General features: G+C 40.9%; 1 protein-coding gene across 1 annotated transcript; it reads right to left on the reverse strand.

Moving 5' to 3' along the window:
- Positions 1-1,922: 1,922 nt before the first annotated feature.
- Positions 1,923-16,164, reverse strand: txlna (taxilin alpha). Its single transcript, XM_080441536.1, has 11 exons — positions 16,077-16,164; positions 14,669-14,878; positions 13,641-13,931; positions 12,269-12,360; positions 8,964-9,134; positions 6,400-6,594; positions 5,112-5,231; positions 4,943-5,017; positions 4,336-4,428; positions 4,121-4,216; positions 1,923-3,999 (listed from the first exon to the last, which is right to left on the reverse strand). The coding sequence occupies exons 2-11, from the start codon at positions 14,856-14,858 to the stop codon at positions 3,682-3,684; spliced, it is 1,641 nt and encodes a 546-aa protein (XP_080297662.1). The 5' UTR covers positions 14,859-14,878; positions 16,077-16,164; the 3' UTR covers positions 1,923-3,681.
- Positions 16,165-18,104: the final 1,940 nt, after the last annotated feature.

Below are 18,104 nucleotides of genomic sequence, written 5' to 3' on the forward strand. Positions count from 1 at the left end.
CAGAAGGAGACTCTTCAAGAGACTCTGCAAGAGTGGGAGAAGAAGGTGGATGAATGGGAGGCCATTCAGGAGGAGAAGGTGGAGATCATGGAGGAATATGAATCTCTTGTGGCCGACTTCTTTTCTCTCGAGCAGCCTCCACCATATTCTGCCATCATGGAGGAATATGAGCAGCCTCCATCATATTCTTCCATCATGGAGGAATATGAGCAGCCTCCATCATATTCCTCCATCATGAATGAATGATTCATCATCTCAAGACCCTGCACCGACCCCCCCCCCCCCCCCCCCCCCAACGGCCCTTTTAAGGGCCACCTTCCTCTCCTTTTGCTGTGACCTTGCCGTGGTGGAGAGGCTTAGTGATTCAGTGATCCTGGGTCCTATTCTGGTGGCGATTGACCCTGACAGGTTTAACCACACCGGATTGGTCACAGGAGAGAGTCCAAACTAACAACAGCAAAATCTCTGTGGTGAAGTCCAGAGATTAGCCCAGGGCTCCCCTAATTTAGTACTTTAGTTTATTTGTATAGCACATTTAAACAAGGCAATTCTAAGTGTTCTGCACACATTATTGAACATTAAGATTATTAGTATAGTATTATAGTATTATATACAATTTTCAAACAGTAATTAAGTCAAAGAGATAAGTAAAACTAATATGCTGCTCTTGATGCACTGTGCATATTTCACATTTTCACTTGCTTTTCATATTATACAATCACCCCTAAAATGTAAAATGACATGTTACCACAGTTCACCTAAGTGCACAATGTACAAATTAAAGTTAAGATATCGGCTGCACAGTACTTCAGATTAAGTTGGTCATAAAGGATATCATGTTTGAAAAAGTAGTGTCTACCATTAGATAAGCATAACATTAGGTTCCATAATGTTTGATACCCAAGAACAGTACATCTGAATGCATATGGAATGTGAAAAAAACATCAACAAAAAATCATAACTTTAACATTACACAATATTAATGTTATTATTACAGTGTCACACAAATTTACAACAGGCTACACCGGCTGCTGCAGCTCTTCATAACACTGACATTAGTCAAAAATAGCTTCTTAGCTAACATTGTGGCACTCTTTGTTACATTTAATATTATGCCCAGTCACTTTGCGTTTAATTTGTGGAAGTAACACAAGTAAGGCAAATGTAATAACACATTAATTACACAGAAAGTAATCCCATTATGTACATGTATCTTGAAAGTAACTTCCCTAACACTGATAATACCTATATAAATAAATAAAAGAAAAAAGATGCATTAAAGGGTTGCAACATAATCTTTATTTGTTTTGTACAGTATTTCCACTGGTAACTTTAAATTCAATATATTTTTTTCTTTTATTAATGCTTTTTGTATGTTTGTAATTCTGTGTCATGTTCAGTTTAGGTGTATCAGTTTTTTGTCACTCATTCATACCGTCAAGTCACAGTTTAAGATGGGTAATTGTAAGCAAATGAACATCTAGTAAGATATTGAAATAAAACAATTTTTAAAGAAAGAAATGAGAGGACCAGAACAGAGAATATATCAAGACTGGTCGGTGATGGCATATGAAAAAATATTGTTTTACAAACGTAGCATTGTAAACATTTGTAGCATAGACAACATTACTTGACAAAGCCAAGCATGGCTTCATAATTTTGATATAGACATCCACAGTTTCTAGGACGGAAGACCTTTTAATATCGCCATCTATTTATTTATATATCAATATCCATCCATCCATCCAACATCACACGTTTTTGGAGCGGTATGCACCCTCATAAGCTCAGCCTCCCTCTTACAGAACATAATGAAGCATTTTTGGATATGTTTGGTCATTTAAGAAAACGGTCCCCTAGGGTGCATTGTTATTTGAGCCCAAGAGGATATATAAAAAAATAAAGAAATCAGGCAAATCACATTCACAGTTGCATCGTTTATTTATCAAGAAACATAATATACAAGGCCAGATAAAAGTACTGCAAAGTAGACAAAAAGGGAAACAATCTTTGGTTCTTGTCAATCATGGACATGGTGAGTCTGTAGTGTGTGTAACGACGTGGAAGAAATGTTTGCGTTACCATTATTATTACCATTGTGGTACAAAGTTAAATCATTAGTGGCATAAATTAACCACACCAATGACATATATTAAGTAACCCAAGCATGTCTGCGGAGTGTTATGGAATTAAATGAACATTACATGAACTGTCTCTCACTGTGATATACACACATGACCATACGCCATCTAATCCTAATTTTAGCAAAAGCATTCTTTTAAATCATTACGTATTCCTATATTTACCTGTTTGTACATCCTTAGGCTTGATCTATGGTTCTTTGAGTGCCGATGTCACGCGCAGACCTGCAAGCTCATGAGTCACGCTGCTGTGTCACGTTGTGAGCTTGTAGATCAGCCATGTTTGCCACGTGGCAACGACAGGCAACTAAGCATAAATCAGGCTATAAACTGAACGCATGTAGGAGTCGATGGCTAATGAATATACATTCTCAGCTAAGTGCTTGTCGTGTCAGAATGCCACTGAACAAAACCAAGAGACAAGGGTTGCATAGGGATCCTTTAACACTCATATATTATACCAGTACTACTGCAATGACCTTAAGTAATTTGCAAAAAAATACAGACTGATTTACAAAAGATGGACTTAACTGGCATAAATGAAATTGGTCAAGTGACACGTCGTGACTGCAAGAACAGCCAACGGACAAAGAAAATCAACTGATATAAAGCGAGCAAAGGAAAAGACAATTAGGAATGGAATGTTGTTCCAAATACAATACCTTCATAAATGATCTCAAGTATGAAAAATAGACTGATTTATTTTTATAGTGGTGTTTTTCCAAGATACACACTTTAAAATTGTAAACAATAAATACAATCCACAAGATGAGAAGCACAATGCAACCAAAGAAGATTCAACAAAACAAATCAGAAAAAAAGAAACAGTAGTAAACCTAAGATGGTCTACAAAGTGATGCAAACTGAAACTTCAGGAAAACGTGATGTTCTAACAAAACTTATACTGCCTGAAAAAAGAAGCAAACCTAGACCATAATGACATTTTTAATTTCTATATTTCCCCAGATCACTTGTGATTCAAAATTAACATGCCGTCTGCAAGTATTGTACTGTCTAAAGACATTATATAATTGACACCTGTATTAAGACTGTAAAAGCCAAGGTTGTGCTACTAGAACTTCTGGCCTTTACAATACTGCAAACTCTACAAACAATATCCGACACACATGAACACAAACGTGGAATGCATGAACATAAACCAATTACATAGGAATGGACTATTTTCTGTGACTTTTGTCATCCTGAGCAGCATTGACTCTCTTATCTTGCACAAATATCTCTGTAGTTTGCACATCACGCGTGGAATGTGAAGCAAAAAAGAAAAAAAGAATACAGGACAGAAACAAGAGACGCAGGATAAGATTTATCCCTTCAGAAGGCACAATCTCCCCTTCGTTACCGTGAACCCCAGACATACCCGGAAGAACACGAGCAAACCCTACCACCATCGCTGTCAAACATTTACCAGATAAAAGCAACAACTGCTACTGAAACGGCGCTTAGTAGCAGAGGTTCGCACGCTAGCGTGTGTGTGTGTGTGTGTGTGTGTTTGCGTGCGCGTGTGTGAGGGCTGCAAGCCTCAGTCTTGGGCAGTGAGAGACTGGGGGCATGCCTCTCCCATTAAACCCTCTGTGTCCAGCTCTGGGCCACAGTGACAAGAATGGGAGCAGGGCGTTGCGTCTGGGGCTGGGGGGATGCTGGCGACCAGGCTGGCCTCCTGAGGTAAGTCCGTTGGGGGCGGAGAGGGGGAGTCGGCCTTGGGGTCCTCCTGGGCTCCGCTGAGGTTCTGGACCTTCTTGCTGAGCTCGTTGCGTTCGACCTTCAGCGCCCGCCTCAGCTTCTCCAGCCGCTGGACTTTCCCCTGCAGGGCCTCGAACTCGCGGTCCCGCATGGTTTTCTGAGCAGAGACAACATCGTCAGTGAAAAAAACGTCAACCCTGTATTGACATGTCATCCACGTGCTGCGCTATTCTATGATGTTTTGGAGACATTAATGCCAGACATCTGGAGTGGCTTACCTCCTCGGCCATCTCCAGGAGAGCCTTGTTGCTGCTCTCCCATCTGGAGCGATACATGGTGGTCTCCTTCTCCAACTTCTTGATCTTTTTAGTCATCTGAAGATACACAATTAAACATAAAAGGAAGGCGAGCTCTTGAAAGGCAATTTCTTTCTTTCGAACATACCCGCCTCCACACACACACACACACACACACACACACACACACACATTACCTTCTCCATCTCCTGTTTGAAAGTGGTGAAGACCTCATTGCTCTTGGATAAAGTGGTTTGAAACTCCTCAAACTTCTCTGTGTAGAGTGACAGCTAGGAGGAAACCATGAGGGTTGGTCAGGTACAATCACATCAGAATATTTAAACCTCCCTCCGAAATGTTCTCAACAAACCATCTACAATGTCACTGGTCAATCATGTCACATCGCTATGGAAACCAGAGCAGAACAGAGTTCACCCTCCTCCACATATGAAATCTGATCAAATCCAAAAGGGGTGTATAGCTCTACAGGTTGGCACTGGCAAACATGGAACAGCTCAAAAATAGTGGAACATAGCCAGATCAGACTAGATCAGAGCATAAGATCTTAAGGACAACCAGGCCTCTAAACACAAAACACTACAAATAACTTATAGTATGCCTGTAAAAAATATCAGTATATTTGCATTAATGACACCTTTACAGATTGGCTGTCCTGTCATATAAGTAGTTATTTCATTAACATTGATTTTCGCTTTCTTTTGCATATGTTATGTGCATTCCATGTTATTACTTTATTATTATTACTACTACTATCACTTTGCGCTACAAAGGGTCCAGTCAAACCTGTTGCTTGAGGTGGACTTCCTGTTGTTTCATCAGCTCACACATCCTTTGAGACTCCACTGCTTCTTTCAGCAGCTGAGAACAGAGAAACCCGTCAAGGAATTAGGAGACAACACATGTGTTTATGTACAGTATATGTATGTACTGTATGTGTTGCATGTGGACGTACAAACTCTTTCTCTCTGTCGTGGCGTTCCTCAGACTCCTTGAGCAGCTCCTGGGCCTGATGCAACTTGGCGTCCACCAGCTGCTGCTGGAGATCCTTGTGCTTCACCAACTTGTCTATGTGCTGGGGAAACACACACACACGATAAACTCCTACTACTACCACCACCAATAACAATACATCAAACTAAAGAGTTAATAAAGCCATGTACTATACTCTGTAGTAGGCCTGTCCCCGACTAAGGATTTGTTTAGTCGAATCTAATTGGCGACTAATTGCCAATTAGAAAAAAAAAAAAAAAAAAAAATCCTTAGGGCCAAAATACATTTTATTTCAAAGGGCCAAGTCTACACAGTTTGTTTTGTGTCTCCAGCAGAGTTTCTAGTGTCTCTATCTCTCTCTGGAAGAGGTTGCACATGAACTCTGCAGCCGCACTGAGGCGCTCCAACACAAACAATACCAATACAAAGACGAGGAATAAGAAGAATAAAGTGGAAGTTACGTGTGGTTGCAGGTGTAGACTTGGCCAAAAAACAATTAAAAAAATGTTGGCCCTTGAAAAAAAAATATATATATATGTTTCTCTTTTTTTCTCTCGACTACATTCGACTAAGAGACACGCAGTCGACTCGGACCCCCCGCGACTAACCAGTCGACTATTCGACTTATTTGAGGTCAGGCCTACTCTGTAGTATGATGTCACTTGCCAAAAAGAGCTAGAGTATAAATTAAGCTTAAACGCAGCAGCATACTACTTTTTGTGAAAGCAAAGTTTGACGAGGTCAAAAGAACAAAGTTATGTAATTGCAGATACCGAAGGAGACATTCACTTGCCGAAGTTCTTTTTGGCACTTCTTGCACCTTCAAGACTTTCTAATAAGCCGAACATCACCATAGAATACGCCAATATGAACATTGTGTGTGCTTATGATTTATTCTCTGAAAAGGCTACAAACACAACCAGATGGCAATTAATTCATGGTGAGAGATAGCACACAGTTTGTCCACAGAACATTGTCAGAAATGGCGAATCTCCAAGACAAATTGTGTGAAAGCACATCGGAGGGTGATGTAAACAAACAGTGGAGATCCAGGTGTCCGAATCACCGTTCCAGCACTGTATAGTGCCATTTAGTCCGAGGAGAACCTTTTCATAGTTATTTTGAAGTATGCTGCAAGCTTCAGTCTTACTAACTGTATATAGTATCTTCATCATAGAAAAAAAGCCCCAAAAACACCACAGAATCTTGAAGACAATAATTCCCCCGACAAGGGAGGGCAAAGGAATTACCTCCTCTCGCAGCTTGTACTGTTCTATGAGCTTCTTGAGTTTCTCAGCCAGCTCTGTGTTCTCCTGCCTGAGGCTGGCGTTCCTCTCGTTGTGCTGCTCCATCTGCGCCTGGATGTCGTTCAGGGTCACCTGGAAATGGGATGTCACCTCCTTCCGTTTCTCCTCCTCCAGCCGTGCCCTCTGCACACCTTCGTCCTGGGGGGAGAGAAGAAGAGGGGACTGCATGAAGATGGTTTCCATGGGGCACAACGGTAACTGACCGGATAGCACATTGACCATATAATTGGTTTGATCCCAGAGACACTGGGTTTGCGTATCGTCACTGACGGGTGGAAACCTTGTACGTCCAAAACCATTACTTTTCAGGAAAAGGAAAAAATAACCTCTGTTCCAATGTAGTTATCATTTAATCACAAGCTTGTGTTAATCCTTGTCATTGGTTTAATATTTGTAACCCACAATCACAACATATCGGGTTGCAACATGTTATTTTTGCTAACATCCTACTAAGTAGATTAATACATTACAGATTAGTACATTCATTTAAGAAAATAAATACATATGGAGATACGAGGTTTCTGCCCAACAGCAACAATGTCCTTCCCCTTCTCTGCCCTCAGTGTCCTGTCTCTCAATTATCCTATCTAAAAAAAGAAAAAAAAAGACAAGAAAAACGTAATTAAAAACATTCCTATGGCAAGGACACACTGTCAGTATGCAGACCCAAAGCAGTGACCTCTTTTTATTTTTAAATGCAACTTTTGTTTAAGAGCAGCAGCTCATCACGGTCATTTTGTCTTCTATCAACTGGAACTTCATGTTATGTCTCTGTATTTCCATCTTGACTGTGTTGCTTAGCTTCAAAATGGAGAGCCTGCATAATGTATAAGATGTATAAGTAAGTGTTTAGCGTGTGTATCTTATTCCTAACAAAATGTTCCATCCCAATCACTGTGATTTGGTTGAGACGCACGGAGGGACGCTCATTTGCTTTCACATGACAATCTATTCTGTCCACACACGGCTTGCCAACTCGGATGGCGCATTTTTCAAAGCGTGAGGCCTTCGACTGCCGAGTGCAGTCACTCACTCACTTAGCAACTCGCTCAGGCGCGCCTCACAAGCCTCAAGGCCTCGTGGTGTGCCTGCCTTGAACTCAAGTCATAGTTACCAGTTATTTTCATCTGCAAATATGATGCAAATCCTTTCAACGTTTGCCCACAGATTAGGAAGTTAGCAACAAGTGGCTTTATGCAGTGGCTATGTTAAGAACAAGGCCTACAACTATGACAATACACTAAAAGTTGTGTACTGACTGCACATTTTCCCAAAGACTGCTTTTAGTTAATCACTTGGGCCCAAATTCTGCTTGTAGGTCTGGCTATTTTCAAAAGATTTTAATAAATTCCCATTTCTCCCCTTTTTGTTAAATGTTCGCTTATCCTGATAATATACCCCAAATAAGGGACGCCAGGTTGAAAGTGATTAAGCTTGCTTAACCCATTAACTGCCAGAGGTATTTTCATATTTATTTAGCCAGTGCCAGAGATATTTCATTGGAAAAAAAAGATACAGAATTTTTAAGTTTTAAGTTAACAAGGAAGTGGATAGGAGTCTAGATCTTCGAAAAATCATATCTCCTTGGTCTTTGGGTCAAATATTTTATTATAATTTTTTTTTAAAGTTCACGTAGATCTACGCGACTGGCACGTGGCGGCTTTAAATAGGTTCGCGTAGATCTACGTGATTGGCAGTGAATCAGTTAATGGCTAATGTTTCCCTTGCTAACTGCCAGATCATATGTCATGAACTGACTTGAACTTATGATACCAATACGTTGGTAAAACGATGATGTAATTTTCGTTGGACTGGTTCAAACATGTAGGGCTGAAGTCCTCTAGTATTCTTTTTAGCTACTATTTGTTTACCAATGTTGTTATCTGTCAAAGTAGGCTGAAATTGTGGGAGGATGGGTAGGGACTGTGGGACAAGTGACCAAGTCAAAACTATTATTTTAAAATGAGCTATTTGCATACTGACTTCAATGTACACTTGTGGGAATAAAACCCCCCAGACATATATAACAGTAATACCCAAGGATCATTATGAAGGAGGCAATAGGACTATGACAGTAGGATGGTAAGAGCTCATTTTTTTTATAGTTTTCCAAGGGCAAAGCATTGGCAGCAAGACTTGCAACCCCCCCCTCCTGCAGATGTCTGACAAACGCTGCTTCTCTCTGCTGGCCATGTGCCACTTGGGCTCTGGAGCCATCCAGGTTTTACATTTGGACAACAACAAGCAACCTATTTTATTTAAAATAATGTTTTCATAATCGCATAATTTTACAAAATGCAGCAGTTATCACAACAAACACTAGAGAGTTTACGTACAATTTGGGGTTTTGATAACATGTTTGTCTTTTCTTCTGTGTATTGTCAACTTATAAATAATAACATTACTATGAGCACAACTTTCAGACTTTCGAGAGAAAACTGTAATTCATTCATTCCATACTTTCTCCAGACCTGCAGACCCTGCACCCTGTGGTGTGTGTGGAGTACCTTGAGCGTGCGGTTGTGTCTCTGCAGCTCTCTGCAGAGGCTCTCCAGTTTGCTGCGGGCCAGGATGGCTTTGCTGTGCTCGCTCCGCAGGTTGTCCTTCTCCTGCACCAGCTGCGTCTGCTTCTTCTGCAGCTGTCGCATCTGCTTCTGAGAGTTACGCTGCTCTTCCAGCTGTCACACACACACACACACACACACACACAGAGTAAAGCATTACTATACTTGTGAAGACATCAACATTTTACAACGTAATCTTTAACACATTGAATGCCAATCGCGTAGATCTACGCGAACCTATTTAAAGCCGCAGCGTGCCAGTCGCGTAGATCTACGCGAACCGCCGATTCCCATTGAAAGTGCCCGAGGTGCACTTTCCGAATTTTTTTGATCCATTTCCGTTTCCGGTCGGAAACAGAATTATTCGGGTTCCGTTTTTTTCGATCGTATCCGCTTCCTGTCTGGGATCCTGTTTAAAACTCGATTTTCTCGGTTGTTGTTTTTCTCCTCGCTGATCACTGTTTACCGTTGATCGGCTGTATCTTCAAGATGGCGGCTCGCATTTGGAAACTGTTTTCGCTGGCCGTTTCTCACGGATCCGCTGTGTGTTTAGAACCAAATGAACGCGCACTTTTAACTTATTTAGCGAGGTCTGTGGCGACATGAAAAAAACAAAAAAACAACAATAAAACGCTGGCACTGGTGAGTACATTATGAGATTAAACTCTGGCATGGAATGTGTTAATGCCATTTCTACCTTTTTTGTGTGCAATTTGTAACGGTAACACTAAAGCCTGAGTTGAACCTAGTTGCGTGCCTAGCTTGTAGACGTGATATTTCCATAAACGACTGCGCACTGCGCAACTAAGTATTAATCCGGCATAACTCTAACCCCAACCCCTAAACGCCTAATCCTTGCCCCAACCTGAATCTGTTCCTAACTTTAAACCTAACTCTAAAAATCTGTTTGGTAGCACTTGCTATGCATCCCATGTTTATAACGCATTACACATAGGATGCATAGCAAGTGCTACCATCTGTTTTAACCATAAAACAACAATTTATCTTGTGAGGACCAGGAAAGTTGTCCTCACAATATCTATGTCTTAAATGTATGCTATTCACACACATTTCAGGACAAGCTGAGTCAAGGTTAGGGCTGTAGGATATATCACAAGTAAGACGCGCGAACGCTGGAAGCGAACGCAGCTCGAAAATATTGTGTATTTACGGACTTGTAATCCGTGTTATTTCACCGTGATGGGGAGAGAACATTGACATTGTGTGTGTGTGTGTGTGTGTGTGTTGCAGGCTGTTGTGCATTGTAATCAGAGCATTGTCTAAATTCCTGCACTCTGGCGCACTCTGACGGCTGCTTACAGGCAGTGCACGCATGTGAGTCACATGGGGGCGCGAGCCAATGAGAGCATGAACAAAGACACACAGACACACAGACACACAGACACACAGACACACACACAACCCGAGCACGGTTACATAGTAAGCTCCACTTGGTCGGAGGCGCGGCGAAGCGTTCCGACCGCGTTCCGACCGTGTTCCGACCGCGTTCGCAACAAAGACACAGAATAAACATTGCAAGTTGAAATCTATAATTTTATGAAACCTGAGAAAATTCTGGCTGCTCAGTAGGAGTCTCAAAGAGACTCCTACTGAGTTAGACTCCTACCGATCAAATTATTGGCTTAGGAATGTGACAAAACTAAAAAATCTCCATGAATTCAAGGCTTCATGGGGTGTGTAATTGATATAAGTCATTTTTGGGGTAAACTACTCCTTTAAAGTCACTTATACAAAATTATTTTATCTTGGAAGCTCACACACACCCTCCTCTCTCTCTCTCTCTCTCTCAGAGACACACACCTCCAGTGCAAAAACAATCACTAATGCAAAATGCACAGAATGATGCATTTCTCCCTGTGGGTTACAAAATAGCCCTAGGACATAGAGGACATATAGGACAGAGGTCTGCATTGCACCAATGTGTGTGTGTACACTGTATGCGTGTTAGATTCCTGCACCAGATAATACATCAGTACCTTATTTCCATAAGTCACTTAGTGCTCAGCTGTCCAGTCTGAGAGGTCAAAGTAATAAAAATCCTTCAAATGACGTCCTGATATTTCCATTCAAGCAAAACTCAGTAACCCTAATTACTCACATTTACTACCTTTGAGGTGATCGGATCCTTTAGAAACATATCGTCGCTGTCGGGCAGAAACCTCTTATCTCCATATTTTAACTTTTTGTGTTTTTTTTGTAAATGAATGCCCTACTTGATCACACTACAGCGTCACACAAAAGCATCAGACCCACAAGCTCGAAACATTTGAGCTTGTAGATCTGCTACTTTTGAATTTGAATCCTGAAAAGTAACAGTTTCGGACATAAGTGTGAAACGTCTACATCAAGGAAAAAAAAGTGGCAACAGCGTTCATGTCGGTTCGTTCAGTGTGACAGCACTGACAGGGTCAAGAAGAGCGGTCTATGAGCTGATGTACGACGTTGTAGGCTCAGACGGAGGTCTGTAGAGTCTGACATTTTGGGCCACGTTCGTGCAGCGTGGCTGGTTGCTACGACGCTTGTCGATGTGAGACAACATCTAACATGCAAAACTAAAAGGATGGTCATTGTTGGTCGAAATTATGGTGGCAAATTAATATCAACGTTTGATCTATACCATTGGTTCTCAAAGTGGGGTCCGGGGACCCCCAGGGGTACTTGAGGGGATACCAGGGGGTCCCCAGCTAAATGATTTATAGGAACCAAATGGACCATTATGGGTCTGTAACTCTGAGAGTGTACAAATGGAACCATTTGGTTCCATTTGTACACTCTGAGTTAAATTAACATTGATTTTACAATATGAATTGGGGTCCCAGAGATAGAAATGCCATTAAATGGGGGTCTGTAGCCTAATGCATGTCAAACTGGGGGGGGGGGGGGGTCCTTAAATTACAATGATTGAGAATCACTGCTAGAGCCGTACAAATCTTCTCTTATGGGGGTCCCTGGCATATCTTTACAAATGGGGGTCCGTGGGCTAATAAGTGTCAATTTGGGGGTCCTTGACATGAAAAAGTTTGAGAACCACTGATCTATACAAGCTATTAAACGATCTATTTTGGGAGCACCATTTCCCCATTGCACATCATGCCATGTAATGGAGATATAAGAACGTTCAGTGCGCCGGCACCTCAAGAGAAGTCCTGCAGGATCAGGAAGTGTGATGTCACAACAACCCTTCTCCAGCACTGACACAAAGCAGACCTTTTGGCAGAGGCACTCACCAGCTCAGCGTACTTCTTACACAGGCCTGCTAGCTTCTCGTCTGGGGTGCTCAGTGTGTTCAGAGTCTGCATCAGAAGAGTGATCTCTTTACCTAAAAGCACACAGAAAACATGACGTCACAACACCATCGCTCCATGTGACTATTTTAGACATCACAATGCGTTTTCTGTGTGGAGTGTAAATATAGCATAATATTACATACAGTATAACAGCATTATGGAAAAACTGTGTTGTTCTGTGCCTGTAGAGTGAACTAGTCATTAGTCAGATTACCCCAATGACTCACTCTGGGCATTTTCTGTTTTCCACCACTCATTCCAGATGCAAAGAACAACATGCTATGCTTTACTCCACACACTAAACAGATTCTGATGTCTACAATTCAAAGTTCCCCTTTACCAGAGATCTGTTCATTTTTTGTTTTGTTATTTAGTCGTTATGTCAATTCCAAGGGCTCTTTGCACTCGGACACTTTGCAGCAATCCCACAAGTGGCCTTGGGTGTGTTTACAGTGTTATTTTTAAATCCAACTTGGAACTGAAATGCCAGGATGTTTTCCACTTTTGTGTTTAAAGCGAACCTTCATCCTTTCATTCAGATGACCTTGTTCTGTTCCAGTCAGTGGCATGATGACAATAACCAGCATACAGAGTGGTCTGGACATGCAGCCTGCAGATGCTCTGTAGTAGACTAATGAAGGTTCTACATTCAGAACGTCTACAACAGAGATTCTCAACCTTTTTTATTTCAAGGACTCCCAGCTTGATATAATGCAGATTAGGCCAGTGGTTCTCAACATGTTGGCCGTGAGGATATTGCAAGTGGCCCCCAAATAATTGTCAAACACAAAGATTTTAATTATAATATAAATAACAAATAATATTTTCTAAAATACTGTAAAAAAAAAAAGGCATTTTTTTCCTTTAAAACGTTAAATTGTTTTCATTGTGATGCCGTTAAATACCAAATTAAATAATTATGATTATCGATCCAAGCCAGAACACAATTGATTACGGTAATTGATCAATAAAATAAACAGGCTCTGAAAATGCACACGGCTCCATCTGATCACTTAAGTGGTCACATGGGTCGGCCACGAATGCTTTTAAGATCTTCAAGTGGGTCCTGATCCAGAAGAAGTTGAGAACCAACGCATATTAGGCCATGTGTTATTTGAATTCTGAGTGTGTACAAAATGTAACCAAATCCATTTGATCGATTTGTACACACTCAAGAGTTACAGACCCGTAAGGGTCCATTTTGTTTCCTACTATCAATCAATTAGCTGGGGAGGGGACCCTCTGGAATCCCCTCGAGGACCCTTGAGAATCACCGCTCTACAAGAGGCATTCAATAGAAGCTTCCCCTTACCGAGTCCCTTCACTTTCCTCGTCTTCTCCTGCATCTTCTTGGGCTCCTTCTCCCCTCCCCCTCGTCCTCCTCTGCCGCCGTTGACTTTGTCTGCCTGTGGCTTGCCGTCCTCCCTCTCGCTGGCCAGCAGCAGGCCGTTGAGCTCAGTGCCGCCGTGGGACTGGCCGTTGGGCAGGGCGGCCGAGTCGTCGCCCATGACCTCCATGCAGTAGGTGCTGAGGATGTCCTCCAGCTGTCTGCTCAGCTCGTCCGCCATTTCACTCTGGGACAGGGACATCACCACCTCCGGCACTGGATGGATGGAAACATGGATTTAAGACAATTTTAAATCTCACAACTGAATTTCTTTTTGTTTCGCTAGGAAATTTGTGAAAGGAGCATGAAAGGAGCCCCCCTACACACACTAGCGCTGTGTTTCATAGACAATTAGCAGACATTTGTGAAAAAGCATGAAAGGAGCATGACAGGAGCCCCCCCCACACACACTAGCGCTGTGTTTCATAGACAATTAGCAGACATAAACAATTAGCTGATCAATTTTACAACATGGCTACAATAATTTGCCTACTGCCTGCCATCACAGTAGCCAGATGATTAGATATCCAACATCTGGGGCATAGCAATTGAAAATTGTATAAAGATAAAATTTAAAAAAAGAAAATATGAAGTGTGGCTTTTGGGATCCACATGGGAACGGCTTGGCTCCAATGTGGATGTCATGTGATCAGCCTGTGACATCTGTCGTCTAAGCTTATTTTCATTTTATTTTATTTTTACTTAAAACGTCTGTTACGGGTCCATATGGACCACCATAACTCTGGTGGTCCTTGAAATTAAGAAGTTAGACAACCACCAGTGTTGTAATTGTATAGCAGACGTGAAGTCCACATACCAGCTCTGACAGTGTTCCGGAAACAATTCCGGTTCCTCAATGTTGGACCCGGTTTCCGGAATCCGGATCCCAACCACACTGACTATGTACGAGTGCAACTTGCCTGGCTCAGTAAACCCCACTGAAGTAGCTTTACCTTCACACTCGGCCCCGTCTCCTTGTGGAGGTGTGTTTGTCTGCGGTGTCTCTGCCTCAGACTCTTTAGGACTGCTGCCGTCATCAGGAACTTCAGGAGCATCTTTTGCAGCAGTAGTTATTAACTCCACCTCTCCTGTTGCAGGTGGCATGTCCTGGGTAACGGACTCTTCCGCGTCTTGCTCTTTCATCTTTTTTTCCCCTACAGTATCTAAAGGGATGACAGGAAATGATTAGGTTATAAAATGTTATATTGTTATATATGTTACATAACCATAATCTAACGTTAGGTCGACTGTAGAGCTGCTTATCTTAATTCAAGTCAAGCTCTTTTGAATAACCCCCTTTCATCTTATTATATTATTGCCCTAATATTGCCCTGCCCTACAAAGGGCTGGGCAATGTACCAACTATGATGCGAGGTATTTATACAATTTAATGAATTATATGAACAGTGCAACATCCATATTTCACAAATAATGTCACTAGTTTCGATGTCATCTTTCAACAGTGCAAATGGGTCTAAGTTCTCCAGAACTACAATAAATAAAAGACAAGGTGGAAATTTTGAAAATGACACATTATGGAGAAAATGTGAAACAATATAATCTTACCAACATAAGATATAGTGATAACGCTTTAAACTCAGTTTAAAGTCACTTATTATATTAACACCACCTGGCACACCTTCAATAATAGATTAATGAGCAGTGGAGGAAAGTAACTAAGTACTCAAATACTGTACTTAAGTACAATTTTGAGGAATTTGTACTTTACTTGAGGATTTCCAATACTTTTACTTCTACTCCATCTTGGATCCAAATATGTACTTTTACTACACTAGGTTTATTTGAAAGCTTAAGTTAATAGTTACTTTGTAGGTTTTGATTATTATTACAAAATTACATACATTACCCACTTCAGCCCTATATACATTTTGGCCATTTGAAAATAGGCAATCTACAAGCTCACAATGTGAGCTTGTAGATCAGCTATTTTCAAAAGATTTTGATACATGGGACACTCTGCATAATGAGTACTTTTGGTACTTTAAGCAAATTTTGATGCCAATACTTTTGTACTTCTACTCAAGTACATTTTGAATTCCTGACTTTTACATGTAACAGAGTATTTCTACAATGCAGTATTGATACTTTTACTTCAGTAAAAAATGTGTGTACTTTTCCCACCACTGTCAATGAGTTAGATTTTATATCATTGACCTGTCAAATCCAGCTTTACTAAAACCTGCTAGTTAAGTAGCCAGTGTTAGCTGGCTATGGCTATGTGAGTTAGCTCATGTCAGCAAACAAGCTAAGGAAAACCTCAGTGGAGGTCATTTAAAACGTGTTCCAACGTTCCATGGACATGTTAGTTGCCTGTAAAAAGAGCACGGCGCATTGCTTTACCTTTAGTTATGTCTCAGTATGTTGTTATGTGATAGATAGGATGATGTGCAGCTTTCCCCAGCAGCGTGAGAATGAAGCTTCAGCAGCGTTCTGTCACAAACAATAATCTCTGTCTCGTCAAGTCTCGCTGGTGAGCATTTAACTTCCGGTCGGTGGACATGAAAATAAGAGTACATTTCATGAATAACACAAATTACAGTGAAAAGGCACTAACTTTTTACAGTGGTGGAAAAGGTACTCACATTGTTTTCTTAAGTAAAAGTATCAATACTGCAATGTAGAAGTACTCTGTTACAAGTAAAAGTTCAGAATAAAACATTTTACTTGAGTAAAAGTACAAAAGTATTAGTATAAAAATGTACTTAATGTACCAAAAGTAGAAAGTAGTCATTATGCAGAAAAGAATGTCCAATTTCACAAGTTTTCAAATGTATACAATTATTTTGAAAATAGCAGATCTACAAGCATCGCATCACGACGCATTGTGAGCTTGTAGATCGGCTATTTTGCTATTTAGCTGAAGTGATTAATGTATGTTTTGTAATAATAATCAAAATCTACAAAGTAACTAATAACTAAAGTTTTCTGTTTCTGTACACAGGACCCCAATGGAAACAAGCCATAGTGCTTTTAGCATCCTTTTGTATTGAACTGTAGCCAACTTTCTTTGTGCTTTTTTTGCAAACTGTTAATAAAGTATTCAATCAATCAATATATCAATCAATCAATCAATCAAATGTTGTACTTGTTTGTGAGTGACTACAATAAAACTATCAGATCTACAAGTAACAATTTCACAAAATATTTTAGGATTATTTATGATGATGATGATGATGATAACTATTATTATTATTATTATTATTATTATTTTCGCATTCTTGATAATATCTACAGCACCTTTTAAATATTTGTTATTGTTTTTCATCCACAAGCCTGCAGTCAACAGGTCAACCATAGTTTTATTTTAAGTCCACTGAGAGGAAGTTAATTGCTTACGGAAGAACAGCTTGATGAGCGTGTGAATTTTATTTATATTGACGAAAACTCAAACACAAACTTCCGGTTATTTCGTTGTCTTCTTCGTTCATTTTATGGTAACAACACATGTGCGCCCTCTGCTGTCTGCCATCCACTGATCTGGAGTATTGTACAAACAAAATACACAGTGTTGGGTTGACGCAATTACACAGTTATACTGTCACGACTGAGTGACAAATTGACAACTCATAAGAAATACTGGTTTACTGGGAAGGATGAAATGCACAACAAAACGTAAACAGCTGGGCTAGCTTGCAAGCTAACGGCAGCATAAAAAGAAAGAAAGAAAGAAAGAAAGAAAGAAAGAAAGAAAGAAAGAAAGAAAGAAAGAAGGGAAATAATAGGCCACTAGTTACATAGGGGGTTGACCGTTGACATACACGTGACGTCATTGCAGATTATCAACAGAAACAACGCGGCCGTATGGAGATGTCGCCATGACAACACATTTAGCCAATGGGCAATGGGCAGCCAACAGTATATAAAGCGTCTACAGTACGTTAAAAGTTCATTCCTTCTTTCTTGTAACAGAGAAAGAACAGAACCCAAGCAGCAGAGAAGACGACTCATCCATTATTATGGCTGTAGCTTCACTGTTGTGGTCAGACCTGGTGGAGATGGAGGAGCGCAGGGAGGAGGAGTGGAGGATCAAGGAGGATGAGTGGGAGGCCATTCAGGAAGAGAAGGAGGAGAGGATGGAGGAATGGGAGTCTCTTGTGGCAGACTTCTTTTCTCTCCGCAAGGTGGAGCAGAAGGAGACTCTGCAAGAGACTCTGCAAGAGTGGGAGAAGAAGGTGGATGAATGGGAGGCCATTCAGGAGGAGAAGGTGGAGATCATGGAGGAATATGAATCTCTTGTGGCCGACTTCTTTTCTCTCGAGCAGCCTCCACCATATTCTTCCATCATGGAGGAATATGAGCAGCCTCCATCATATTCTTCCATCATGGAGGAATATGAGCAGCCTCCATCATATTCCTCCATCATGAATT

Source organism: Gymnoscopelus braueri (assembly GCF_963280865.1).
Source record: "Gymnoscopelus braueri genome assembly, chromosome: 11".
Taxonomy (NCBI): Eukaryota; Metazoa; Chordata; class Actinopteri; order Myctophiformes; family Myctophidae; genus Gymnoscopelus; species Gymnoscopelus braueri.

Bases quoted from the DNA above. Each gene is read 5' to 3' on its own strand.
- txlna (XM_080441536.1), bottom strand. From the start codon at position 14,858: ATGAAAGAGCAAGACGCGGAAGAGTCCGTTACCCAGGACATGCCACCT. The intron at 5,232-6,399 runs GTAATTCCTTTG...GTGTTTCCCCAG, and splicing joins AGTACAAGCTGCGAGAGGAG to CACATAGACAAGTTGGTGAA. The intron at 5,018-5,111 runs GTACGTCCACAT...CTCTGTTCTCAG, and splicing joins ACGACAGAGAGAAAGAGTTT to CTGCTGAAAGAAGCAGTGGA.